Source organism: Cricetulus griseus, chromosome 7 (genome assembly GCF_003668045.3).
Source record: "Cricetulus griseus strain 17A/GY chromosome 7, alternate assembly CriGri-PICRH-1.0, whole genome shotgun sequence".
NCBI lineage: Eukaryota > Metazoa > Chordata > Mammalia > Rodentia > Cricetidae > Cricetulus > Cricetulus griseus.
In genome coordinates, this window is record NC_048600.1 from 119245113 (window position 1) to 119272970 (window position 27858).

At 51.3% G+C, this 27858-nt stretch overlaps 3 protein-coding genes across 5 annotated transcripts in view; all 3 read right to left on the bottom strand.

Moving 5' to 3' along the window:
* Window positions 1-1396: 1396 nt before the first annotated feature.
* On the bottom strand, window positions 1397-3354 carry Gh1 (growth hormone 1). The gene is made up of 5 exons (XM_035448159.1): window positions 3343-3354; window positions 2432-2641; window positions 2118-2234; window positions 1820-1981; window positions 1397-1597 (listed from the first exon to the last, which is right to left on the bottom strand). The coding sequence occupies exons 1-5, from the start codon at window positions 3352-3354 to the stop codon at window positions 1397-1399; spliced, it is 702 nt and encodes a 233-aa protein (XP_035304050.1).
* Window positions 3355-13555: 10201 nt separating this feature from the next.
* Cd79b (CD79b molecule) lies at window positions 13556-16878 on the bottom strand. Of its 3 annotated transcripts, XM_027427816.2 has the most exons (6): window positions 16584-16878; window positions 15865-15915; window positions 14794-15102; window positions 14484-14602; window positions 14204-14245; window positions 13556-14102 (listed from the first exon to the last, which is right to left on the bottom strand). In XM_027427816.2, exons 1-6 carry the CDS (start codon window positions 16648-16650, stop codon window positions 14004-14006), a joined length of 687 nt encoding a protein of 228 aa, XP_027283617.1. In that variant the 5' UTR covers window positions 16651-16878; the 3' UTR covers window positions 13556-14003. The 3 variants fall into 3 exon arrangements, with proteins under 3 accessions (XP_027283617.1, XP_035304147.1, XP_035304148.1); XM_035448256.1 differs by lacking the exon at window positions 15865-15915; XM_035448257.1 differs by lacking the exon at window positions 14794-15102.
* Window positions 16879-21442: 4564 nt separating this feature from the next.
* Scn4a (sodium voltage-gated channel alpha subunit 4) overlaps window positions 21443-27858 on the bottom strand; it is a 31886-nt gene continuing 25470 nt past the window's right edge. Inside the window, exons 21-26 of the mRNA XM_035448160.1 lie at window positions 26898-27176; window positions 26565-26618; window positions 26289-26426; window positions 25559-25663; window positions 24701-24971; window positions 21443-23706 (exon numbers count right to left, since the gene is read on the bottom strand). Coding sequence (XP_035304051.1) covers window positions 22448-23706; window positions 24701-24971; window positions 25559-25663; window positions 26289-26426; window positions 26565-26618; window positions 26898-27176 — 2106 coding nt within the window. The 3' untranslated portion in view covers window positions 21443-22447. The remainder of the gene's footprint in view (window positions 23707-24700; window positions 24972-25558; window positions 25664-26288; window positions 26427-26564; window positions 26619-26897; window positions 27177-27858) is intronic.

Below are 27858 nucleotides of genomic sequence, written 5' to 3' on the forward strand. Positions count from 1 at the left end.
GGATCCCCACCCAGTGAGCTTTCATCATGTCTGTTTCTCTATCTGATACCTATTTGTATGTAGGTGTGTGTGCGTGCATGTTTGTGCGTGTGTTTGTATGTGTGTTCTTGTGAGTGCAGTACACATGTATGCAGACAAGAGGACAACTTCAGCTGTCATTCCTGGGGCACTGTATACCTTGCTTTTTGAGTAAGGTTCTCTCACTGGCCTGGAATTCACAAAGTTTCTGCCTCCCCGCTACTGGAGTTGATAATCACATGCCATCGCACTCACTCAGGTCTGTTTTTTGTTTTTTTTTTTTTTTGAGGGGGGGTTGTTTTTGGTTTTTGGTTTTTTTTGTTTGTTTTTTGTTTTTTTGAGACAGGGTTTCTCTGTGGCTTTGGAGGCTTGTTACTAGCCCTTGTAGACCAGGCTGGTCTTGAACTCACAGAGATCCGCCTACCTCTGCCTCCTGAGTGCTGGGACTAAAGGCGTGTGCCATCAATGCCCAGCCTGTTTTTGTTTTCTAACATAGATTTTAGAAATTGAACTCATGCCCTCATGCTTGCAAGTCAAACACCACCTGAGCTGTCTGTCCCTCAGCCCCACCTGGTACCCACTGGAATTACTAAGGCAATCTTCCTCTTAGACTCTCTCTTCCACCCCCCTTACCCAATTCAGAATTCAGACCTGCTGGTTCTGGTTGTTCCAAACCCATTTGTTTTGTTTTTGTTTAAGACAAAGTCTTGCTATAGAGACTAAGCTAGTCTATGTCTCGATGTGTAGACTAGGCTGGCCTCAGACTCACAGCCATCCTCCAACCTTAGCCTCTTAAATGCTGGGATTACAGTTGTGTGCCACCATGCCCAGCTTCCAAACTCATTTTCGAATTCCCTCCATTTTCCATGGGTAGTCGATACAAATGAAAACCTGCCTTCAAACTGATATGCAACAATAACTCTGTGATTTTACTCGTGTTTTCTCTCTCGAAGACGTTTCCCTTTGCGCCTCTGTCTCATTTCAGTCCCTCCTAATTTTAGGGGCTGTTTGGTCTTCCTGATTCTGGTTGGAGGAGAGAGGAATACCTCTGAGTACTTTATGGGGGTGACATAGGACCTTGCCGCCTTGTGACTGTCCAGAGAGCTGGGATTCTGACTCTGGAGTGGGAGCAGGCTCATCACGAGACAGGGGAAGTGATGTGTTGACTCTACTTGGTCCAGGCAAAGTCAGGGCTGTTCTTCCAGCAGCCCACAGGCATGTCGGCCTCTAGGACTCTTTGACACCACCCTCCATCCCACAACAGAAATACATCTAGCCAAGCAATACAATGCATCTTCATTTTATTAGGGCAAAGCATAGGGGTGGGCAGTTGCCAGGGTAAAGGGGGGCGCTGGGGAGTCCAGCAGAGACGCCGCTGCTAAAAGGCACAGCTGCTTTCCACAAAGCGACGGCACTTCATGACCCTCAGGTAGGTCTCAGCCTTGTGCAGGTCCTTCTTGAAGCAGGAGAGCAGCCCGTAGTTTTTTAGCAGAGCATCATCACTGCGCATGTTGGTGTCAAACTTGTCATAGGTTTGCTTGAGGATCTGCCCGACGCGGGGGCTGCCATCTTCCAGCTCCTGCAGTGGGAAGGAAGAAGAGAGGCAGAGGAGTCTTGGGAGCTGTGCCCTCCCCAACTCCAGGACCTAGAGAAAGACCCAGAAGCTTCATAAGGAGAAATGAGTAAGATGTCTTCTCAAGGGTCAAGGCCTGATGGGTAAACAGAGAAGAGCAAGTGAGACCCCAGCTAGGCTCCAGGCAGAGGCAAATGACAGTGTGGCCCACCCCAGTGCCATCCTCACCTGCATCAGAGCCTGGATACCCTCTTCCAGGTCCTTCAGCTTCTCATAGACACGGTCTGAGGTTCCGAACATCAGGCTGTTGGTGAAGATCCTACTGAGGAACTGCACAGGTCCCAGCCATGACTGAATGAGCAGCAGCGAGAATCGGAGCAATTCCATGTCCTGAGAAGAAAGGGTGGGCAGAGTGTATTGCCTATCCAATGTTGCCCCAACTTCAGGGAGAAGGGGATCCCTGGCTTGAGGTGCAGTTAGGGTTACTTGTGGGGAAGAGAGAATTTGTGCAGACAAAACCACTCACGGTTCTCTGTTGGGCCTCCTCCTTGCCTGTGGGTGCTGGGATGGTCTCTGAGAAGCAGAAAGCAGCCTGGGCATTCTGAATGGAATAGCGCTGTCCCTCGGGGATGTAGGCACGCTCCTGGAGGAAGAGCAGTCACTGAGGGCGAGCTTGTAGCTCGCTGTCACCACTCCCACCCCGTTATGGTTCATCTTGACAGCATTGGCTTAAGATCCCGACCCCTCAGTTTCCTCCTATGACTTCCTGTTGTCTAGGGGCAGGGGTCTGCCCCTTCCTGCTTCCACAGTCAGGCAGGCACCCATCTCTGGGGAACTTACAAACTCTTTGTAGGTGTCAGCAGCCAGCTGGTGCAGATGCTGGGCTCGGAGCACAGCATTGGCAAACAGACTGGACAATGGCATGGCAGGGAAAGCACCAGCCTCCTGAGGCCAGAGCAGGCAGAGCAGGGTGAAGGTCAGGAGCCAGGAGGTCCGGGAGTCTAGAGAGAGACAGGAGGGCAGAAAAAGGCTGAGAGCGATGGCCAGTCTCTCCCGGTCCCCACAGGGACCCAGAGAGTTCCCAACATGGGCAGAAGTTGGGCTGCACTCACTTTAGAAGCCTCAAATCCATCCTCAGGGCCCCTTGGTCCATGCCACACCCAGCAGGATGCTTACCTGCAGCCATTGCTGTGCAGTGATCTGTCCACAAGACCCTGAGCAGTTTGGGATCTGGTCTCGAGGATCCTGAGCTCGGTCCCTTGCATGCCCTTTTTATACCCTACCTGTTTTCCCCAACTCCAAGGCCCCTGCCTTTTTCCTATACATTTATTCATGGGCTGGGGCCACTGACAGCTTGTGCTGATGGATAATTTAGAGGCTCCTCCCACTCACCGTGTTCCCACTCCTCTCCTGCGGTCATGTCCCCAGTCTTATCTTTCCATCACCACCTTTGCCAGGTTTGTGAGCATTGGTTATGCAAGATCTCGGCTGCAGAGACCACCCAATGTGTCCTTTGGAAATCATGCTGAGTCCAGGGCCAGGGTACTCTGGCAGGGCCCTGTTGTTTGTTCACTGGGATGTGGGGCAACAGAGTCCCTTCAAGGAGGCATTGTCCCCATCGATGCTTCTTTTTACATTGCGTTCATTTGTGTGTGTGTCCTCAAGTGCGTGCATGCAGGGATCAGAAGGTAACTGGAATTGGTTCTGTCTTTCCATCATGTGGGTCCCAGGTGGCCTGCAGGTGCCTTTACCTTCTGGACCATCGTTGTCTTCTTCTTCTTTCTTCTTCTTCTTCTTCTTCTTCTTCTTCTTCTTCTTCTTCTTCTTCTTCTTCTTCTTCTTCTTCTTCTTCTTCTTCCTTTTGGTGGCTTTGGAGCCTGTCCTGAAACTGGCTCTGTGGACCAGACTGGCCTCAAACTTACAGAGATCCGCCTGTGTTCTTTTCTTCTTGAGTACATGGTTCCTTAAATCCACAACAAAAACACATGCGCTGGATTTATAGAGATGGCTTATATGCTGAGAGAGCTTGATGTTCTACTGGAGAACCTACATTTGGTTCCCAGTGCCCATGTCAAGTGGGTCACAACCACCTGTAACTCCAGCTTTAGAGGATCTGACGCCCTCTTCTGGCCTCCATGAGCACTCGCACACGTGTGGCATAGGCTCATATACATGCACACCAATAAAAATAAAACTAACCTTTAAAAAAAGAAACAGAGGTGATGGCGCACACCTTTAAGAGTACTCAGGAGGCAGAGGCAAGCACAGGCCAGCCTGGTCTACAGAGTGATTACAGGAGAGCCAGGGCTACACAGAGAAACCCTGTTTCAAAAAGCAAAATAAAATAAAAAGAAAAAGAGAGAGAGAGTCAGAGAAAGAATATGTGTATTGGGAAAGGTGGAGGTCTCTTCCTCCATCCACACATAAGCTGGTGGAGGGCGGCAGCTGGGTGTAGTACTAACACTGACCACTGGAGGGTACCGACCGCGCACATTGCCCTCCCACAGACTCTTAGGTGCCCTGTAGATCTGAGATGCAAAGGACCCAAACTTGAGGTATTGCCCCTGCTCCTTGGACCTGCCATGGAGCTGTAAGCCAAGAAGCAAAACTCTTGCAAACAGACGTGGACTTCAAGTTCTTCTCTTATAGCCCCGAAGCCTCGGGGCACCTCAAAGTTCATTAAGTCCTTCTGGGTTTTGAGTCTTCTAGCAGCGCTGGCAGTCTGGCTCTGCACTCTGAAAGAAGCCGACCCGCTCACTGTAGCACCCTGCTCCTTAGCATCTGATTACCAGGGAGCAAAGAACGTTCTCCCATTTGGTCCTGCGAAAGTCTCGTGAATGTGGTATAACCATCAAACCCATTTTTTCATTTCAGAGGGAGAGACTGAGGTTCCGAAAGACCAACTTCAAGAGCCGGTTCTGCGAAGGCAGCTGCTCCCTCAGCCCTGCAGTTCCCACGGTCCAAGCTCCTTTATTCCTAGCACCTGTGTGAGGTCACCCAGTTATTTTAGCTTCTGAATCCTTCTGAGTGTTGGGTCTCACCCCTAAATGCAAGACTGCCTTTGTTTTCCCTGTCAATTCCCGGATGAAAATGTCCCAGAAGCGCGGGGTGCAAACGGGAAAGCTTACAACAGGACAAAGCCGGGGCAGAAGAAGGCTGGACTTTGTCAGCATGCGGACCTCATCAGCATCAAGTCTAAATCTGCGTCTAAATCTCCTACCTTTGGATCTCTGGATGTCTAATACTTGGATCCAGTATGAAAACACACAAGCAAGCATGTGTCTAGAAGTACTGGGCTGTGATATCATTGAAAAATCATATCCCTGGGAGCCGGGCGGTGGTGCACACCTTTAATCCCAGTACTGGGTGGCGGGGGAAAACAGAGGCAGGGGGATCTCTGTAAGTTCGAGGCCAGCCTGCTCTACAGAGTGAGTTCCAGACCAGCCAAGGCTGCTCAGAGAGACCCTGTCTTGAATGAAAGAAAGAAAGAAAGAAAGAAAGAAAGAAAGAAAGAAAGAAAGAAAGAAAGGAAGGAAGGAAGGAAGGAAGGAAGAAAGAAAAAGATCATCTCCCTGGGGTCTACAACATAACTCCTGGTCATATGTCTTTACAGAATGTTAGTATGGCAAGCTCTAGGCCCAGGAGGATGAGCTGAAGACAAATGTGAGGTTACAGGTGTTGGCGATCTTTTCTCTAGTCTGGACCATTTTAGGACCTGTGGTGACAGAGGCCAAAACCAGAATTCACTGCTACTGAGGCTAAGCTTTGCCCTAACTCAGGGTTTGTCCAATTCTTCTGGGAAGTTGCCCAGTCTTACCACTGAGACCTCAGAATCCTTCAGGGTCAAAGGCTGCCAAGCAATAGCCTCTGCAGGGCCCGTGGAGGAGAGACTGTGACTGGCATATCTGATTCCAGCCTCCAGAAGTTCAGGATGACATCTCTAAGAGTTCAAGTTCATTTTAATCTCTATGAGTTCAAGGCCATCCTGGTCTATAGAGTGAGTTCCAGGACAGCCAAAACTGCACAGAGAAACCTGCCTCAAAACAAACAGCCAGGCGTTGATGGCACACGCCTTTAATCCCAGTCCTTGGGAGGCAGAGGCAGGCGGATCTCTGTGAGTTCGAGGCCAGCCTGGTCTCCAGAGCGAGTGCCAGGATAGGCTCCAAAGCTACACAGAGAAACCCTATCTCGAAAAACCAAAAAAAAAAAAAAAAAAAAAAAAAAAAGGAAAACAAACTAACAAACAAAAAACCAAACAAACAAACAAAAGAAATACCCATGTTAGAGCCAGAGAGATGGCTTGGTCAGTGTGAGGACCAGATCCCCAGCAGTCTGCTTTTATAAGGCAGGGCAGGGTGGCCACACACCTACAATCCCGGTGATGGAGGCACAGGGTCCCTGGGGCTGCTCTAGTTGGATCTCTGAGTTTCAGGTTCAGAGAAGTTTCCTTTCCTTTCTTTCTTTCTGTTTTTGGTTTTTCAAGACAGGGTTTCTCTGTGTAGCTTTGGAGCCTGTCCTGGAACTCACTCTGTAGGCCTTGAACTCATGGAGATCTGCCTGCCTCTGCCTGCCAAGTGCTGGGATTAAAGGTGTGTGCCACCACTGCTTGGCCAAGGTTCCTTTTACTAAAAACAAGGTAAAGGGGCCGGGGAGACGTCTCAGCAGTTCAGAGCACACACTGCTCTTGCAGAGGACCCAAGTTTGGTTCCTACCACCCAGATAGGTCAGCTCACAACTGCTTGTAACTATAGTTCCAGGGGACCCAATACCTTCCTCTAGTCCCCATGCTCACACAAACTCATGGACACACACACACACACACACACACACACACACACACACACACACACACGTACACATAATTTCAACACAAAACAGTAAAAGTTAAACAAAGCAGACAGTTGCTTGAGAAGCTGTTTATTGACTTGTAGTTTCTGCACACATTAACACACAGGTGCGCACACTCATATACATATATGAACTGATACAGACATATACCAAGAACACCCCTTATAGTTTGGAGTCCATGGATGTCTTTGCGTTTCCAGACTTGGCTGTCTCTGGGCTTCTCTGTATGTACCACAGAAAGTCACTGATCTCTTGATCCTAAAGTGGTCTCTTCTACATTTTGAGGGTTCAAGTCTATGGTGGAAGCGGTCTCATTTTTCCTCATCCTGGTTGTAGAGATGACCTCAGCAGGGTATGTCTGCACACTCCCCACTGGCAGTTTGAAGCACACCCTTCCCACTGCTTGCTCTGTCCTCCTCTGGAGGTCAGAGTTGGTTATTACATTTGATGTGGCTTCAGAATTCTTTACATCAAGTTTAAACATATGCATCTCACACACACACACACACACACACACACACACACACACACACCTGTGTGTGTGTGTGTGTGTGTGTATATATATATGGGGAGGGGGGGCTAATGGAGCTGGGTCGGGATTATTTTAAAATTATATATATATTCTTACATCTTTTCTTTGCCCTCTGTGCTTTGAAAGCACTGGATAAATTGATTCTGTTTTTCTCTTCCACAAAATGGAAAGATTTTTTGCTCCATTTCTTATATGTTTTTCTTAGCAGTCATCTTGCTATCTATCTATCTATCTATCTATATCATATATATATCATAAGAATGCATATGTGGGGGCTGGAGAGATGGCTCAGAGGTTAAGAACACTGGCTGTTCTTCCAAAGGTCCTGAGTTCAATTCCCAGCAACCACTTGGTGGCTCACAGCCATCTATAATGAGATCTGGTGCCCTTTTCTGGCCTGCAGACATGCATGGAGGCAGAGTGTTGTATACATAATAAATAAATAAACATAAAAAATGCATATGTATTCTTGTTCAGGCTACCCTGGAACTCACTGTGTAGCCCAGCCTGGCCTCAAACTCATGACCCTGCTGTCTTAGCTCCTGAGTGCTGGGCTTCCAAGTGTACAACCTCCCTTAATCCAGCTAGTACATGGGTCTTAGCACTACTGATCACTAACTCTATTGAGTCACAGTGTTTAGACTCTAAAGTTGAAATAGTATTATTTGGGGATTCCCAAGGGCCTTTCCAGGGGAGATGTGTTTCTGAAGATCCACCATGTGCCAGGAACTGTACTAGACTATAGGACATGTGCATCTCATTTGAGAGCTAAGGACACTGAGAGACAGACTGCCTGGGCCTTGCAGTTTCTAAGGGATGACACCCCCACCCCTACCCATGGCACTGCCTGGCATGCACAGGACCTTCCTCCTCACAGAGCAAGCCCACACACAGATGTTCAGATGAACACAAAGGAATTGAATGGGGCATCCACAGAGGCTAAGAAAAGTCGTAGCAAAAAAACAACCCTGTGTGGCCTGACTTAGTGAACCAGATCATATCATCCTGCATATTTGTATTGCACGTTTCAGTGTGCTTCATGGTTTCACTTCCTGTATCTTCTTGGACCCTGGAGCTCTCCCCACGATGCAGCAGAAGGCTCTGAGTAGAGGGAGGGGCTTAGAGAGCTGGGGGAAGGCTGGGCAGGTACCTCTGATGGGGGGAGGGGTAATCCATGAATGAATGTAACTGGAAGTGCCAAGGAACCTTCAGGTTACTCCCCAGGGACAGAGACTTACTGAAAAAGGCTAGGGTAGAGAGATATCTCAATTAGTAAAGTGCTTGCCTTGCAAGCACAAGGACCTTTGTTAGAGTCCTCAGAACCTGTGTTAAAAAAAAAAAAATACAAATCAGGTGAGTGGATTACCCTTGAAATCCTAGTGCTGGGGAGACAGACTGCAGGGTCCATGAGAACATGGGGATAGCAAGCCAGCCATCTTTGCTGACTCAGCCAGTTCCAGGCCAGCCAGAGACCCTATTGGAAAATAAAGATAAAAGTGCATGATGAAGCCGGGCGTTGGTGGCGCACGCCTTTAATCCCAGCACTCTGGAGGCAGAGGCAGGCGGATCTCTGTGAGTTTGAGGCCATCCTGGTCTCCTGAGCCAGTTCCATGACAACCTCCAAAGCAATACAGAGAAACCCTGTCTCAAAAAACCAAAGAAAAATCTCTGAGGAATAGTACTATCCAAAGTTGTTCTTTCTCGGGGCGCTGTATACACACACACATACATGTATACTTATGCACACCTGTGTGCCCACAACCACACCCTCATGCACATACACACATAAACACACCCATAAAAAAAAAAAGTAGAGAAGTCTGAGGTACTTTCCCTGGGTGCCCTGGGTAACTTGCTCTCTCCTGTCACCTTGTCCTATGGCTATTTGTGATTATCGTCTGCCATTGCCTCACTGTGTCTTTGAGGCGGGATTCCTGCCTTTCTTTTATCCATTCCTACACAGTGAAAAGGATTTCACTGTGTAGCCCAGATTGGGCCCAAACTCTCTATCCTCCTGCCTCAGTCCCTGAGTGCTGGGATTGCCGGTGCCTGCCAGTTCTCTTACTCAGTGCTGGCTCTGAGCAAGTGCTGGCAATCCACCCCCAAGGCAAACAGGAAGCTGGGTATACCTTGAGGAACAAAAAACACCATCTTTTCTTTTTACTGCCATAGAGGGGGCAGGCAAGCTGCTGGTACAGTACAGGGCAAGAACCCAGACATACCTGTTCATAAGAGCCAACGCTTGGGCAAACAAAACAGGGGGGGAGTTGTCAAAAAAAGCAAGGGGGGTTCAGAGGGCCAACCAGCTACAAATAGCAAGTAGATGTGCTAGAAGTCCCCTTACTAAAATACTTCTTTCGTTTTTCTGTTATTGTTGTTTGGTTTTCTTTGTTGTTTTTGTTTTTGTGAGACAGGGTCTCACGACATAGTCCAACGATCCTGAACTTGTGGCAATCCTTTTGCCTCTACCTCCCAGGTATTGGGAATACAGCTGTGATCCTCTGTGCCCAACTTTACAGTTATTTTTAAGTAAAAGGGACAGATGCATGAATGTACAGCAACATATACATGAAAAAATTAACTGAAAAAGTAGACAAGGCTGCACGTATGTGCCAATAAGAAGTCTCCATGAGCAGCCATACACTTGCTGAATCTGGACCTTAGTGGTATCTGGCTTTCTGTCCTGCTGTGTGGACAGAGCTGGGTTAGGTAAATCCAAGGAAAGATGACATTTTTTAAAATATATTTTTATTTTTTAACTCTTTGTTTATTTGTTTTGACAGGGTTTCACTCTGTAGCCCAGATTGGCTTCAGCTGCGCATGCAAGCACACACACACACACACACACACACACACACACACACACACACACACACACCATCAATCCTCCTGTCCCAGCTTTCCAAGTTCGGGGGAAGGGAGGTTACAGATGTAAGGAACCTCACCAGGGTCAGGGTCAGTTGTTTTTAAAAAACAACCCGTACTAGGATCAGCCAAAATGTTTTTAAACAAACTACTTTCTGATCGAGCTCAGAACTTAATGCCTGTTAATCTTTGTTCTCGAAGTCAGCTGTGTTTCCAGGGAAAGACTTCTGGGGTGTTTCCATTGTAACGCAGTACTGGGAGATGGATGTCATAGTGGGGACGAGGCAGCTCCAAGGCTCAGCAAACATCCAGAAATCCCCCCATTCTATAGTGGGCTAAAAAGAGAAGACAGAATCTGGGAATTCCTGTGCTCCCAGGTGGCTTTGGAGGCCCTGTCCTCATACAGGTAGCACAACCAGCTAGACAGTGGCTGGCCGTGAGAACGACCTGCTGTTCCCACCCAAAAAGGTAGCTTCTTGTACCTTGTTTTTCTCTCATGTGTGATTCTGCTGGAAAAACACCCAGAGCCATGGGTCAGATGGCCCCAGCCCAGGCAGCACCTGCATTGAGAGGGCCGGAAGTCAAGCTGAGCGGAGGAGGAACCATTCTGTGCTTAGACCAGGGCCCCGAGGGACCTGGCTGGATTCCCCCAGTGGGCAATGGGGCATGTGCCCACCCACCAAGGGCGGTCCACCACAGCCTCTGAGCTGCAAGTCTGCAGCAGGGAAGCTGGCTGGTCCAGGCCACATTAAGAAGGGAGTGCTTCCGACCTTGTTATAAATTAGTTTTATAAAGCCCTTTAAAACAGCTAATGGCGTCCAGGGCTCTGTCCCCCAGTCCCTACTTCCTTCCTTCAGTTTTATTGCTGCCCAGCGGAGGAGGCAGTGGTGCAGCAGAGGGGAGATGGATCTTTGAATCACAGGTCCTGGTCCTAACTCTTGGTCAGTTTTGCTGACCTTGCTGGGCTTTGAGTAATGGAACTAAGATTTACCCTGCCTCTCAACCACACAGGGGCTGGAGAGGTGGCTCAGTGGTTAAGAGTACTCATCCAACCGTCCTGAGTTCAATTCCCAGCACCCACATGGTGGTTCACAACTGTCTGTACCTCCAGTTCTAGGGAACCCGATACCTCCCACTTAAGCCATGTGGATGAAGAGGTGCTCTTAAGAGGTGATTAGTATTTATCTGTTGTGCTTTGGAATAGCTTTTGGCTCATGTTCTGTTTCCCGGTTTATACAAACTAGACATGTTTTAGAATTCATATAGAAGGTTACAAAGTTCCCATGTTTATAAATAGAAAAGTAAACAAACTTAATTATTTTATGTGACATTAAAAATACAAAACCAGCCGGGCAGTGGTGGCGCATGCCTTTAATCTCAGCACTCGGGAGGCAGAGGCAGGTGGATCTCTGTGAGTTCGAGACTAGCCTGGTCTACAAGAGCTAGTTCCAGGACAGTCTCCAAAGCCACAGAGGAACCCTGTCTCGAAAAACCAAAATAGTAATAATAATAATAATAATAATAATAATAATAATAATAATAATAAAATACAAAACCAAACTGGGTGTGGTGGTGCACACCTTTAATTCTATCACTCAGGAGTCAGAGGCTGGTAGATCTCTGTGAGTTCAAGGCCAGTTTGGTCTACAGAGTGAGTTCCAGAACAGACAGGAATAAATAATGAAACCATGTCTCAAAAAACACCAACCAAACAAACAAAAATTGGCTGGGGAGATGCCTTGGTTGGTAAACTCTGGTCATATGAACAGGAGGACTTTCGTTCAATTCCCAGAACTCAGGTACAAAACCCTGGCATGGCAGGACGTGCTTGTAATCCCAGTGCTGAGGAGGCAAAAATGGCAGATCCTTGGATCTGGATGACCAGCCAGGTTAGCCTAATCCACGAGCTCCAGGTCGGTCAGAGGCCCTGTCACAAAAATTCATGGAGCATTCTATGTTTCTGTATGAGAAATACCCAATATCTGGCTCATCTCCCTTCTTTCACTTTTTTCAGACAGGTCTCAAAATATTGCCAAGGCTGGCCTTGAACTCAAGATCCTTCCTCAACCTGGGTAGCTGGGATTAGTAGGCATGAGTCCTCATGGCTTGTGCCAGATGGGATTTATGAATCCCATGTTACAGACAAAGCAACTGGTCGTAGATGGTCCTTACACTACTATGACTAGCTATGTTTCTACTTCCTGTGTCATCTCTAGGGATCCAGGGACCCACCAGAGTGATACCATGAGAGCTCCTGAGACAGAAAAACACCCCAACGAGGACTCCTCCATCAGAACCAAGGAAGCTACTGTCCTGTGAGCTTGTCTGCTGAGGCGGGTGCCTCCTGCCCAAATGATGTTTTTGTCAACAAACATTTCAAGACCCAGGGAGCCCCTGCTTCTGAAATGGGGTAATCTTTCGGTAAAGTCAAGACCTTCCCTGAACCAGGGAAGCCCCAAGGAGGGGGAGATCCTGCTTAGAGGAGTAGTTAAGACTCCCTTACCCTGGCTAGCTGCCTGGTCCCTGGTGGAGGTAGGGGACAGAATTAGCCCCAGTATGCAAAACAGCAGGAAAGCAAAGGCTCCAGCTCAGTGATGGCAGATGGCAAAACAAGCCGGTTCCCTCTGGCAGCCCAGACCCGGGGAGGATCAACAAGGCCTATCTCAACCAGCCTGGCCCAGAGGTCAGGGTCACTCTGTGCCAGGGACTCTGACCTGAAGCCCCCTGGCACAAGTGCCTTACCCACCTGTCCCACCCAGAATTCTTGTGGGAGCTGTTGTCTTGTCTTTCCCACAGCTGCCCAGGGTAGAGATTCGCCTGCCTGAACCCACAGCAGGGGTGGCAGGGATGTGTTATGGGGTCCATCAAGGATCCACCAAGGAGCTGAGCACCACAGTGGAGTCTGGCGGGGAGGCTTGGCGAATACAGCTTCTCTGCCCAGATGTTTGTGCTCCTTGTTACTCTTACTCACAGCTGGTAGGTTAGGACTGATTTGTAAGGTCTTAGAGGCCAATGGGGTATGTGTAAGGTGCTTTCTTTCTCTATTATATTAGGTTCACCCTACCCTGACCAAAAGCCCTAACACCATTCACCATTCAAATCCCCTTTAGGAATCTCTCTCTCTCTCTCTCTCTCTCTCTTTCTGGTTTTTTGAGACAGGGTTTCCCTGTGTATCTTTGTAGACCAAGCTGGCCTTGAACTCACAGAGATCTGCCTGTCTCTGCTGCCTCCTGAGTGCTGGGATTAAAGGAGTGAGCTACCACCACCCGGCTATTTCTCTCTTAAAACAAGGTTCCTCTGTGTGTAGCCCTGGCTGTCCTGGAACTCCTCTAGATCAGGCTGAGCTCAAACTCACAGAGATCCACCTGCCTCTGCCTCCAGTGTCCTGGGGATTAAAGTCTCTCTCTCTCTCTCTCTCTCTCTCTCTCTCTCTCTCTCTCTCTCTCCCCTCCCCCCCCCCCCCCCCGTTCAGTGTAGAATAGAGTGAAGGTATCCCTGTTCAGCAGAAGGCAGAAGGTCGGGTTTTCTCTAGCAACTGTTCCAGGGTAGGGGTGTGACTGTGGACCTCTGCCGGGCCTTCAGAGAGAAGGGTAGGGAGACCAGGGCAATCACTTCCCCCACAGTAAGACCATAGGTATCACATTCAGATGCCACAGAGCCACGCCCACCCACCCAGTTCCTAGAGATGGATGTCATGAATGCCTCATGTCAGACACATTGTTTATTCCACAGAAGGATGGGCTGTAGGCTAGGTGATCCCTGGGATGGGAGAGAGAAATGACATTCTCGCAGGCCCTTCTGGTGCCAGTGGGGACCATGGTCCTTCCTGGGCTCTTCAGGAAGCTAGTCTGCCCTGAGTCCATTTGCAGGTTCCCACAAGTCTCTGTTTCCTGACCCACCCTCGAGGACAGATCCTGCATGGTGCTTCTAGAAGCCTTGGGTCCAGTCTATCCCCAGAGAACTCCCCACTCCACATCACTGCCCTATTGTCCTTCTACCCCAGGCCTTTCAGCAAGAGCTGGGGACCAGGCAGGGGCTGGAGACAGATGTGGCATTGGTGGTCTAGCTTCAGACGCTGACTAGGGATCCAGGAAGGAAGGGATGGGCTGTGAGCCAGGCAGTTTGGAAGCAGTGAAGCCCAGGAGTTGGGCAGGACGAGGGTGGCCCTCACTCCTGGCCTGGGTGTTCTCCGACAGACCACTTTACCTCCCCTGTCCGAAGAGTCACTATGTCTTCATAGGTGGCTGTCTGGTCAATGTTCAAACCCTGGAAAGATGAATTGGAGCTCAGGTCTGGACCACATTCTGACCACGGCAAAAGAGGGTGAGCACTGCAGCTCAGAGCTGCTAGGTTACACTGTCCCTTACCTCGTAGGTGTGATCTTCCTCCATTCCTGCCTTGCTGTCATCCTGCAGGAGGGGCGGGGGAGGGGGAGAATTCAGTTCAGAGTGTTAGGGTCCTCCCTTCCTGTCCCCCGTAGGCCAGGGGGTGTGGGTCTGGATGGGGGAGGGGAAGAAGGAGCCAGTGGACAGGGGGTGGGGCCTGCTCAAGAGAGAAGCTGCAGAGTCTGAGAAGACTCTGTCCTTGTCTTGTCTGCCCTGCGCCCACCTCCCAGCCTCCCTGAGGACCCCCAGCTCCTGTGGGCACCTTGTCTAGTAGCAAGAAGATGGGCACAATGATGAAGACAATGATTAGGAGGGTCTGGATCATGATGATTCCATCCTTCAGTGTGTTTCGCCGCTTTAGTTGCTCCAAGGTGCTGAACCCTGGGGCAGGGAGACAGGGCATGATGCCGGAGCTGAAGGCTAAGCATAGTGGCTCTTTGGACACCCTCAGGACCTACTGCCCAGCAGCTCCCCTGGGAATTCTATGGCCATAGCCACCTCCCCTTGTAGGCAGGCTGGGCTGGGGCGTGGGTATGGATGGCTACATGAGCCCAAGTCTGCCTTGCACACACCTAAGACTTTAAGTTCTGAGCCACAGCCCCAGGCAATTTCCAAGTTGGCGCTGTTGCATTGTTGCTTGCAGAAATAGATGCCATTGTCTTCATACTGGATGCTTCGGATGGTGAGGGTGTGGAGAGAGCCATTCCAGGTCTTCGAGATATGCCCCTCCTCTTCAGACAGCTCCTGGAGCTCCTGGTTCCCTTGCTTTCGGAACCAGGTCATGATGCCGGAGTACTCTGAGGAGCAGTAAAGCTTCACCACCGAGTTCCGCTTTTTGGCTACATACCTTGGGAACTGAAGGATCTTGGAACAAGAGCTTCCTGTGGATATCAAGGCAAGGTTGGAAATCTGGCTTAGTGTTTTCCTGTTTGCCTCCCTAGCTCACCGTGGAAGACACAGACTCAGTTTTGCCTGCCTCACATGTCTGACGCATCAGGCCTATGAGACGGTCTGAAGATGGAGGTGTGGGGAAGTAGACCATGTGAGAAGCCACACACCACACCTCTTCCTGACCAAACCTCTGTCCCCTTGTCTTTCCTTAAGAAGGCTTCTGAAAGCTTCCCCTTGCTTCCTTGTCCACTGTAACTGCTAGATCCAGACCTCATCTGCAGAATGAGGTAACCTCTTGGTCTCGGTTACTTCAGCTCCTTCTTCTGGACTTTCCTACACCAACCCCAAATCCTCAAGGGCTCCCCACTGTCCCCAGAGTGACAGAGGTTGAATCCTTAGCCGGTCACCTGAGGCCCTCCCTTCTCCCCCTCTCGACCCTTCTCATGGACCCACTCCTCCCCACGTTTAGACCTGAGAGGATTTTTGGGTCTCAGCTACACAGACCTGGGCCTGAGGCCTTATGGAATCTCATCTAGTTGTCATGCTCTGATCCCCAACCCTGGCTCAGGTCTGGCCCTCAGAGGTCAGGACTGGAGCATACTAGCCAGATGAGGGGTGACAGCTGGCCATAAAGGAGCCTCGGTGAGAGGCCTTAGGTGTAGACATGGGACTCCAGATAAAGATACAGGACCACAGTGGCTAGTGTTGAACAGATAACATTTGCCCGTGAAGTGATGGGTGAGGCAACTAACCTTGGAAATTCTGTGGCAGGTCACTGTTTGTCATTGCTGGTACCGGCTCACCTGGAGTGTGGGAGGAAGTGGGCGGGGCTAGGTCAGGCCTCTCTACCCTCAGTTGATTGCCCCACCCTTACCCCCTCCACATTCCCAGAGCCACTTCCTCCTTCCAGGACTACATCCCCAAGCCCCTTTAGCTCTCCCTGTCCCAGGACCACAGAGGTAGAAGTAGGTGGCTACTAAGCAGCCCTGCTCCCAGCTCCCTTCTGCCTTTGACTCTCTCAGGCTGGCCTAGAGCTTCTGCAGATAACGAGCAGGAAGCCACAGCTGGGAGCACTTGCTCAGTCTTTCAGAGAGGACCGGTCCTGGAACGTGCTGTCTTCCAGGGAACCAGCCTGTCCCGAGCTGTGTTCTGGGGGCTTAGCTGGGAGCCACATGCTGCCCCTTCCTCCCCCATGGGCCTAGCTCTTCCAGAGCATAGCAGCCAACAAGATCAGCCCCTTGCACCCAGCTCGACCTGAAACCTTCCAGGCTGGAGAGGGGCTGGGACCTTAGGCCCTGAGCCTCCCATTAAGACCCACAAGCTGGGCAGAGGACAGTCAGAGGGAGGCAGAAAAGAAGCAGAAGGCAAAATGCAGGCGGTTAAGGAAGCAAGAGACTGAGCTGAGACTTGGAATGAGCCCATAGGCCATTCTCAAAGCCATCAGGCCTATTGTCTGTCACATACACCGTACCTGAAAAAAGCAGCAGCAGGAACAACAGCCAGTGGCAAGGCACGGAAGATGGCACCATTGTGGCCATGGTCACTGCTCCGTCTCTGAGTCCAGGCCCGTCACTACTTAGGAGGTTTTTGGGAGAAACATGTAACTAACTGTATGTCAGCCTGGGCTGCAGCCTGTCTGCTCTCCGCCTCTTCCCCATTAGGCCCCTTCCTGCCATGCAAATTGAGACCCAGGGGAGGTACCATTCCTCTAGGGACCCAAAGGGAGGGAGGCCTCATCAGCTGGCCTGCTGGGACTTGAAGGTGGCCCTGACTGGACAACACAGCTTGGGGTTCTGAGAAACATTAGAAAGTGTTCTTTCTCTCTCTATCCCACTTGGAGGTCATCTCCTGGGCCAGCCAGCCTCTACTGTGGTTGCCTTGCTCTGGAAGGGCAGCGCCTGGTGCATTTAAACAAACACATACCAATCCCCTGTATCAGTGGTTCTCATCCTGTGGGTTGTGACAATCGGAAACACGTATTTCTGATGGTCTTAGGAATCCCCAACTATAAATTTATATTTGTGTTGCTTCTACATAACTGCTATTTTGCTACTGAGTGGTAGCATTGGAAATATGTGTTTTCCAAAGGTTGTGACCTTGGGTCCTCTGCCCTGGACAGCCCTTATCCTGTAGGAAGAGGTACACCGGGGAAGGACAGTGCAGGGGACAGACTCACACCAGGCTCCTGGAGAGGCCCAGAGTAGAGCTTGGAGTACAGGAAGCCATGTCAAAAGTTGACTGTGGGAAGGGAGCCACAGAGGTTCTTGTGCGAAAATATACCAACTGGTGGTAGAGAAGGATACAGCCTAGGGCCTCACCAGGACCCTCCTCGCCTTGTATAGGAGTTTGCTGTGGGGCGCCAAAAGGCTGGCCCTAAGCAGCAACCACTTAGGGAAACCCGCCACTTAACCATTACGGTTGAAGGGGCTTTTCCAGGGAATTCTGTGGGATGCTGAGGTCACTGGAGTGTTGGATGTAGCCTGAGGTCCTGGGCAGGGGACGAGGCTGAGATGGGAGAGCCCTCTGGTTCTGTGAGCTCTTTGGCTCTACCTTGACTGCTAGCAGGACCCTAGGAACCACAGCATTCAGGGGTTCATCTGAGCTTAGCTTTCTGTCCTTCCTCAGGGTCTGTGCAACCCTTAGCAGCCCCACCCTCCTTGAGTCTTGTGTCTCCTCTAGCCATCTTCTTTGTCTGTCTTGTCTCCGGATCCCAGGGAAGACAGACAGGAGTTAATCGTTGGTAGCGTCTTTATATCTCACTGTCCCCACAGCCCACAAGCAGCCTGTGTGGCTGGTTATGACCCACATTTGGAGAACAGCTTCCCCTCTCTTCCCACAGCAGGGTTAGAAGTGTGTGTGGGGAAGTCTGGGCACCCCTACCTCTGCCCTGAGCCTGTACCTCACTTGACAGGTTGAGGGTCAGCATAGTAGGCCAGGGTCCTGGGTTGTGGAAATTGGGGGTAAGAGGGTTAAATTTTTATCTGAGAAACAACTCGTTCTGGGCAGCCCCACGTGTTTTTGATTCTTTCCAGATGTTCCCAATGGAAAAAAAAATTCTCTGAAAAGGTGTCAGATGTTCAGCTCATAGAAGGCACAGCCCTAGAAAAAGAATGTTGCCTAAGGTCAGCACGGGGATCATGGGCCCTCCCCTGGTGGTGGGTCAAAGTCCGGAGTCCCTCCTCTCAGTAGACTGGACCCTGAGGATCCAGTGATGGAAGCCTTGGTTGGCTTTGGGGCCAGCGAACCTCCAAGTTGGGAGGTTAAAAGCAAAGTTTCAGGAGTCACACGTGTGGTCTGGGCTGTGCAGGGGACAGTGATTGCTGGGGAGGTGGCTCTGAGGCTTAGGTGTGTGGGGGGCCGCAAGGGCTTAGCAAGGGGTGGTTGACATCAACATCCCTGTGGGAGGGATGCAGATGAGCCCTTTGGGTTCATTCCCATTCATGCCTGGCAGGGAGGCCTCGGGGCCCCACTGCTAAAAGATTATTTGTCACCATTGGGGCCATGTTGTTCTCGTGCGAGTGACCGCATCGTTAAGCCTTGTACAGGGCTTGTGACGCCCATCCCTTTCCAGAACAGGAGGCCTTGTCACCCACCTCCGCCCCTGCCCTGCGTTGGCCTAGCTACATATCCCAACATCTGGCAACCTCTCTCCTCCCCCTTCCAGGAAGACAGCATCAAAACAAGACATGGAGAGGAACAAGATGCTCAGGCACATGAGAAGTAAGGGACTCGGGACGAGAGGGGCTAGGAAGTGTGTTGGAGAAGGAAGAGCTCAACCCTCTCCCATTCTTGCTTCGGTATCCTGGGCCTGCAGATCTTAGTTACCAGGAGGAGGGGCTGGTGAAGGAGAACTCAGGTTCACCCTTAAGCATGCTACCCAAAGTCCCTCACCTGGGGGAACGCTTAGAAATGTGCCTGGGCAACTGTGACAGTCACTGCGTGTGCCCCCTGGCCCACAAAGGCTCTGGATAAGATGGATCATGGTTCATGAAGTAGTTTCCCTGCCTGGTTAACAGACAGCACCCAGTCCTAACCTCGGAGAAACCAAGCCTTCTCATATGTATGAAATAGAAGCAATCCCAGAAGCCCGTTCTCCATAAGGTGGCCGTGCCCACCCGAAGCTGCCCTGCATCCTTGGCTCTGTGTGAGCACTGTGTGTGAGCACTCCACCAAGGGGAGAATTTTGAGACGCAAGCCCCTGCTATGTACACTCCCCTCATAGTGTCTTTCCTTTCTTCTTCTGCTAGTGATCCAGGAAAGATGAGCTGGGGCACGCTGTAATTCTCCTGTCCTTGGGGCTGGGGAGACCCAAATAAGTTCTGAAGAAATAAGTGAGAAGAAACCTCTTCCTTGGGGAATAGGCACCGCAAAGGGGCACAGAAACCCTGCAGAGTGGGTGAACCCAAGCTCAGGGGAGCTCATGCTTAGAGTCAGGAATTGCTACAGAAAATATACTTCCATGTAAAATGACACCCCACCCCCTGGGCACATGGGATGAGCTTGTTTTGTAAGAAATGGTTCATGTGGCCTGGGCTCTGGTGGGGAACAGGGACAGTCCTGAGAAGACAGCACCTAAGAGCAGAAGGGACTACCATGAACCCAAGAGCCTTGAGGTCTGGATGAGGGGACAGAGAGATGAAAGGGGTCTCTGGAGACAGGGGCTTTGGAGGCAGGGTCCCACACATATTGTTTTTCGGGGGAGAAGGGGGGCTACCAGTTAGAGGAGAAGAAGCATGAGGACAAGTCTGGGCTTCCCTTTCCTGTCCTGGCTCCCAGAGGCTCCTGCATCACCCCAGCTTGGCACTATTGCTGGCTTACCCTTCTTCCCTCCCTCAGCCCTCACCTGCATGGAAGTGCAGGAGACCACATCCCAGAGGCACCAGGGGAGGGTTTATTATAAGAACTGTACAAAGAAGCTTATCCGGCAGCCTTGCTTTGGACTGGTTCCCAACTAGACAAGGTGGGATCAGGGCTCACTCAGCAAAGAGGTCCACAGGCAGCAGATGCAGACTGTTGGTGGCTCTTCCTCCGCAGCAATTCTTCAGTTGGTGGAGAACATTGGACCTAACAGGTTCCCAAGGCTCTGGGGGCCAAACCAGGCTGGGCCCATGTGGGAAAGGCATGGTAGGAGGGTTCTGGGCAGAGGACTACTGACTCCCACTGGAGGAGCCTTCTAAAGGGACAGTCAGTCACCATAGGAAGGAGACCTCAACTCCCTCTACAGAATAGACACAGAAAGGAGACACGGAGTGGAGATGAGACCATGCGTGTGAGGACAAGAAACAGAGAAAGGGGAAAAGCAAAGCTCAGAGGAGGGACATCCAGGTGAGGTGAGGAGGGCTGGCAGAGCAGGGCAAGTGAGGAGACTGGCCCGAGGTGTGCAGATGTGAACACACAGGTGTGTCCACTCATGCCTTGTTTTGAAAGTTTTGCCACTTCCTGAGTTTTACCCAAACTGTTTATGAGAAAGAAGAAGGAAAAGAAAAGGAATTTAGGCCACAAGGGGACTCAAAGCGCCAAGTTTAGAATGTGTGTTCATCTTTATGTACTCCTCACAGCAAAACTTACTGTTGTTCTCCATTTAGGGATATGGAGATGAACAAACCTGCAGAAAAGACACAGCGTCCATCCTCTCCCTCTCTCTGTCACACTAACACACATGGACACAAACATTCATTCACAGATATATGTGTATCCAGCCTGGTCTACAGAGCTAGTTCTAGGACAGCCTCCAAAGCCACAGAGAAATGCTGTCTCAGGAACAAAAAAGAAGAGAAGAAAAGAAGGAAGAAAGGTTCACAGTGGTTCACATTCATACAGTCATGTACAAACACATGAACTCAGGCTCACAGGCAGGTCACAGCCACACAGATGTACAGATACACACACAGGTGACTGAATCCAGAGACCCCCTGAACAGGACCCTCACCCCCTCCTCCAAGCCTGGTCTCTGTTCTCTGAGAGCCAGCAGAGCCGGGTCCTGGCTAGTAGAGCCAAAGAAAGTGGCTTTCTACTGGGCAATGGTGGCGCACGCCTTTAATCCCAGTATTCGGGAGGCAAAGACAGGCAGATCTCTGTGAGTTTGAGGCCAGCCTGGTCTACAAAGTGAGTCGCAGGACAGCCTCCAAAGCCACAGAGAAACCCTGTCTCAGGAACAAAAAAGGAAAGGAAAGAAGGAAGAAAGGGAGGGAGGGAAGGAGAAGGAAGGATGGGAGAAAGAAAGAAAGAAAGAAAGAAGAAAGGAAGGAGGGAGGGAGGGAGGGAGAGAGAGAGAGAGAGAAAGAGAGAGAGAGAGAGAGAGAGAGAGAGAGAGAGAGAGAGAGAGGGAAAATGGTTTTCCTTCTTAGGCAACAGGAATCAGGGAGATTGAAGCCAAACCCAGTGAGCCTTCTAGACTGTGTACCCTAACCCCAGCATCAACACTTCTCCCTTGAGCTCAGTTCTAACATTCTCAGGGTCACTTTGAGGAAGCAAGGAAGGATAAGGAACAGGGAAGAGATAGGCAGAGATGAGACAAGAAGAAGGAGATCTCTCCGGCTTGATGGGGGCTCCAAGGAGCCCTGGAGGTCAAAGGAAGAGCAGAAAGAGGGAACGAACAGATTCTTAGAGAGTATCAAAGCTGACCGCAGTCAGACCTGGGGGCTCGGCCCAAGAGCACAAACACAGCTGGCAGGACTCAGCCTGTATGACCCATCCATGCATCCTAGAGAAAGAGAATTCCCGAGGGGAATCCTTCCTTGGTTCTTCCCCCAGGGGCCAGCCAGGGGAGCTGTCCACTGGCCTGGGTATGACTGGGCAACAGGTTTCAGAAGTCATGTTTCCAGCCTTGTAACATCCGGATCCAGCGGCCATTGGCTCTGTGCAGCAATTAATGTACCAGAAGGATTTTCCCTGTTACAGGGCATTCCTGAGCTGGCCAGGGGAAGCTGTGTCCATGTCACGGGGATGGGCGCACTGGCTAAGCCCTGGGGTCAGGTGTAGGTTTTTGAGGTTAAGACTTGTCTTTGTCCTGGCTAGAGCTAGGGGTCTTGGGCCCTTAAGAGTAGTGACAGCAAAGGCAGCCAACCCCTCCATAATATGCTGCCTCTTCCCCAAGTAGGGAACAGCATTCTGGTGTCCTGGCCAAGAGAATGTCAGAGCAATGTAAAACTGAAATCAGGCAGGGACTTCAGCCACACCTGAGCCCTGAGCATAATTCCCATTTCCCTCAGCCCAGGCACTATAAGCCCTGAATAACCCCCACCTCAAAGCCCAATTCCCCAGCTCTGCACGCAGCTCCCTCATGGGAGCTTCAGGCCTGCGCCAATGCTCAGCTGGCCACCTTGATGCTGTTCTCTAGACAAGAGACTCTTTGACCCCTGGGCGCACAGTCTGCCCCTGTGGTGCCGATGATGGCAGTGGAGGTGATGGAGGAGGAGGAGTAGTCAGGGCAGCGTCCAAGGGGCCGGTGGGTGTGAGCTCCATGGTGGGTCCAGCATCCCCTGTAGAGCCCTTGTCCTCCTCCCCCTGGCTCTGCACACCACTCTTCTCATTCTCAGGGCCATACATCTGGTTCATGGTGTTCGCAAGCAATCCCTCCTTCTCAGGGGCGCCGTCTCCACTGCCCTCCTGGCTGTGGCGGTACATGTAGGAGGCCTGTTTCACAGAGCGCTGCAGCAGGTGGCGGCGGTAGGCCCTCTGGATTTTGATGGCGCACACCTCCTCCTGCTTCCTTTTGAGGGTGGTGGTGATGGGCTCATAGGAGACCTTGGAGGGGTTGGCTGCCATGAACTTCTCCTCCATGGTCTGCTTGAGGGCATCCATCTCCCCAGAGTCACCCAGCACCTCTTTGGTCAGGGCAAAGAGGATGTCCAGGCAGTGGATCTTGTCCCCCGGCACCATGGGCAGGTCTAATGTGATAAGTTTGATCTTGTTGGGCTTGGCGATTCTCAGTGGCTCCTGCAGGGTGTCCACAAAGTCAGAGAGGCGGCTGTACTCGATGAACTGAGTGGCATCAGGGTCGAACTTCTCCCAGGTCTCATAGAACATCTCAAAGTCGTCCTCACTGAGGGGCTCGCTGCTCTCCTCAGTGGCCACGTTGAAATTCTCCAGGATGATGGCAATGTACATGTTGACCACGATGAGGAAGGAGATGATGATGTAGCTACAGAAGAAACAGATGCCAATGGATGGGTTGCCACAGTCACCCTTGATGCTGGTGCCTGGGTTCTCCAGTGTCGGGTCGCAGTCTGGGGGTCCACTGTTGAGGATGGGGTTCAGAAGCCCGTCCCAGCCAGCTGATGTGGTGATCTCAAAGAGACAGATGATACTGTTGCCAAAGGTCTCAAAGTTAAACATGTCATCGATGCCTGACTCTTTCTTGACATAGGCAAAGTTGGACATGCCAAAGATGGAGTAAATGAACATGACCAGAAAGAGGAGGAGGCCGATGTTGAAGAGGGCAGGCAGTGACATCATGAGAGCAAACAGTAGTGTCCGGATGCCCTTGGCCCCACGGATCAGACGCAAGACTCGCCCAATTCGTGCCAAGCGGATCACACGGAACAACGTGGGTGACACGAAATATTTCTGTATCAAGTCAGAAAGCGCAAGGCCTACAGAGAGAAACAAAGGCTGGGTCAGGGCACTGGGGGCATGGGGAGCAATGGGGCCTGGCCTGGTGTGCTCAACCCCCTCTGTGTATGACCTCTCCTAGAGCTCTTGGGGGCCCGGAGATTACTTTGTTCTTGCAGTTGGGGACATCAAAATTGACGGGGGCCCATTGTTAAATCTGCTTGCAGATACCACAGGTGAGAGAGAATAGCTGTGTGGCTTGTTCTCTGTAAAGTGGGAGACGGTACTGCTGTGAAAGAGGCCATGCCTGTTAAGTGCATAACAAATGCCTGGCATACAGTCAACACCCAATAACAGTAGCTATTTACTGTCATGGTTGTAGACATACCTGTTCTCCTCTCAGTGGATAAAGAATCTGGAACCCTTTTCTTATCTGTGTGTTATTTACATGTATGCACACACTTACTTGTACGTGTTGTGTGTGTGTGTGTGTGCGCGCACACACAAAGCCAGAGGAAAACGGCATGCCTCATTTCTCCTCAGATATTATCCACCTTGTTTTTTGAAACAGGGTCTCTCACTGGCCCTGAGGCCCAGTGACTAGGCTAGGCTGGTGGCAGCAACCCCCTGGGGTCCCAACTGTCTCCACTATGTCAGTGCTGAGATCACAAGCATTTACCACCACGCCTGGTTTCTTTACTTAGATTCTAGGGATCGAACCCAGTTCATCATGCCTTTGCGGCAAGCCCCTGATGGACAAGCTTCTACTTAAGCCCTCTCTTGTGCTTTCGGCTCAGCACGTGGCCACCCAATACACATCTGCTGGCCAGACCAGTGTTTCTCAGGGATCTCACGTGTGTACAGATGGCAGGTGGCCTGTGAGCAATGGACTCCCTTGCTATTACAGGTGAAAGAATGGCAGACATATGCGTGTGTTTGTATAGGCGTGTGTGTATCCTGGGGCCTTGGGAGGTCTGTGTGTGTGAGGGAAGGCTTCCCCGAATGACTCGTCTTGGTGTGGCCCTGCCGGCTCACCCACGATCGACAAGATGACGACCACAAAGTCGAAGATATTCCAGCCGATGGTGAAGTAGTAGTGGCGCAGAGCAAACATCTTGAGCACACACTCCCCTGTGAAGATGATGATGAACACCATGTTGATGTTGTACAGGATGTCCACCTTGAGCTGGCTCTGGTCGTCCGTCTCCACCATCATGGTGACCATGTTCAGGCAGATGAGGATCATGATGGAGATGTCAAACACTTGCTTCGTCACGAAGTCATACACCATGCCCTGGATCTTGTTCTGCAGGGGGATGGAGCATGCGCACGTGGGACATGGGGTTGGGATACGGTCGCCACCCAAACAGGACGGGTGTGAGTGGGAGGTGCGGGATGGCACGGCAGCGGCGTAGGGACAGGGAGAGGGCGGAAGTAGGTGCAGAGCACAGTGGTGAGGTATGCCACAGGAGGGAAGGTTCCGGAAACACGTCATTCTCTCTGTGTGGGGTGTGTCTGTGTTCATCAGTCCCCACTTCAGGATCCTCCCTACAAAGCTCCTTCCTCAGTCATCTCTACCTCTCTTCCCAAGTCACTGCCTGCTGGGCTGTGTGCATATCCCCTTCCTGCTCCTTGTTGGGGCCCCCGTCTCACGGGCCAGGGGTCTCCCTCGAGAAGGTGGGTAGGTGCTGGGAAGCTGCTGGGTGGGGCTAGATGAGGGTTAACCTAATAACAGGAGCCTAGAGACGGGCACTGTGCTTGTCAGAGGAGCCCTTGTGAGGCTGAGTCCTCCAAGGTGGTGAGCAGAGCCAACTGGAACTGCACTGACATCTGCGGTCCCCTCAGGCGGCAGCCTGTCACAGGTTACGGGAGGAGGGACCCGGAGCCTGGTACCTGAGGTCGGGGAATTGGCTTCTGGGGCTTCTTGGAGCCAAGCTTCTTCATGGCATTGTAGTATTTCTTCTGTTCCTCTGTCATGAAGATGTCTTTCCCTCCAAAGTATAGCAGAACGAAGACAGTCAGACAGAGGTGCGTCCCTCCCCGTTTCCAGGACTCCCTACCTCAAGCAGTACCTTGAAGGTGGACTTTACCCCTTAAGAAGCATCTGGAGGGAAGGCGTAGGCTCTAGAGGGGCTAAAGGTGGAGGGGTGAGGAAGGGGGAAACTGGCTCTAAAGAAGGATGGATGAGCAAAAGAAGGAGGGAATGAGAAGGTTCCGGGCCAATTTCCAGCTTCATGCTAAGTTCCACCAAGGCTTCACCAATGAGTCCTCAGTTTGTATCTACTTCATTTTATTTATTGCTATTGAGACAGGGCCTCGCTTTGTAGCATAGGCTGGCCTCAAATATGCTATGTAGCCCAGGCTGGCCTACACTCGAGAACGTAGTGCCTCAGACCACTTTGTGCTGAAATTCCGGGTGTGTGTCACCATGCCTGTTTCTGCATCCACCTCGTTTTATAGATTAGGAAGGTGGAGCTCAAGGGGTCAAGTCATGGCTTGGTCCCCTAGTGGGATACCCCGGCATCCAGGTCAGTGACTGCTGAGGGCTGTCAGGCAGCTATGACTACAGGAAGCAGTGGGTGGGTGGGGGTTGGGTTTCCTCTGGGAAGGGCCAGATACTCATCTTCTTCTTCTGTTGGTTGAAGTTGTCGATGATGACGCCAATGAAGAGATTGAGTGTGAAGAAGGAGCCAAAGATGATGAAGATGACGAAGTAAAGGTACATGTAGATATTCACCTCATAGACCGGTTGCTCCTCCTTCTACAGGGTGAGGTACGCGCACGGAGTTTCTCTTTGTGCCCCAGAGTACGATGAGCAGGACCCCTCCTCCCCAGACTGCGGGGCTACCAACTATCAGCTCCCCCCTAACTTAACTTATCAACCCTGTGACCCACTCACCTCCCGGGAGTCCACAGCTGCATACATGATGTCCATCCAACCCTTGAAAGTGGCCTGAGAGATCATGGCAGGTCATGAGGGGAAGGGCTCTCCCACACACCACCATTCATGCCTCCCTCCCTTCCCTAACCAAGCCCTCTCCAAACACCAGCTGCCTGGACCCAGTGGGCAGCATCAAATATTCTAGAGAGACAGGAACACTACCTCTGGGTCCCTCGGCGCTGTGAAACAGATTGGCCACCCCTGGCGAGGAACACAAGTGGGTTCTGATACAATGAGGGGCAACTAGGCACTTCTACCCACTTCTGAGAAGGCTCAATGGGTGCCACTCACCACCTGAAGGAGGGAGAGATAGCCCAGGCCCACGTTGTCATAGTTGACCTTGACATTCATCCAGCGGACCTGGCCTGTGTGCATGAGGCTTTCACACTCAGACTTGTTGTTGACCACAGAGACGTCGAACCTCTCAGAGGTGGTTGTGTTGACACAGTAGTAGAACTTCCCGGCAAACAGGTTGACGCCCATGATGCTGAAGATGAGCCAGAAGATGAGGCACACAAGGAGGACATTCATGATGGAGGGGATGGCTCCCAAGAGGGCGTTCACCACCACCTAGGGGCCAGGGTGGCAGTGGGGTCATTGCTAGATCCACTCTCGGGGATCTCTGACAGGGGACTCCCAGCCAGGGAACTGGGCAGAGCTGAGCACTGGCAGTCACAAAGGGCCAGTCTTAGGCAGTCCTGGTGGGAGAGGGTCTGCTGGGTGGGCATGTGTGTACAGGGGTAAGGGAGGGTCTGCTGGGTGGGCATGTGTGTACAGGGGTAAGGGAGGGTCTGCTGGGTGGGTATGTGTGTACAGGGGTAAGGGAGGGTCTGCTGGGTGGGCATGTGTGTACAGGGGTAAGGGAGGGTCTGCTGGGTGGGTATGTGTGTACAGGGGTAAGGGAGGGTCTGCTGGGTGGGCATGTGTGTACAGGGGTAAGGGTAGGGGCTGAGCAGCTAGCATACTGGTCCTCTAGAAGTGCTCTCTGCTTCACTGGAGCCATCAAGGCAGAGTAAGGGTGCCAGGCTTCTCTGGAAGCTGCCAGGTCATGGGTCACAGAGCAGGAGACAAACACTGCTTTCTTAGCCCCCATAGGAAATTCAGCCCCCCGTGACCTGGCTTGGCTCACTGCATCAGTGAAAGACACAGAAAGGGCATAAAAAGAAGCCACCAAGGTGTGCAGAGCACTAGGATTTAGAGTCAGATTCCTGTCCCTTACCAGCCCTGGACTTATAGGCCTACCAGACTGCTT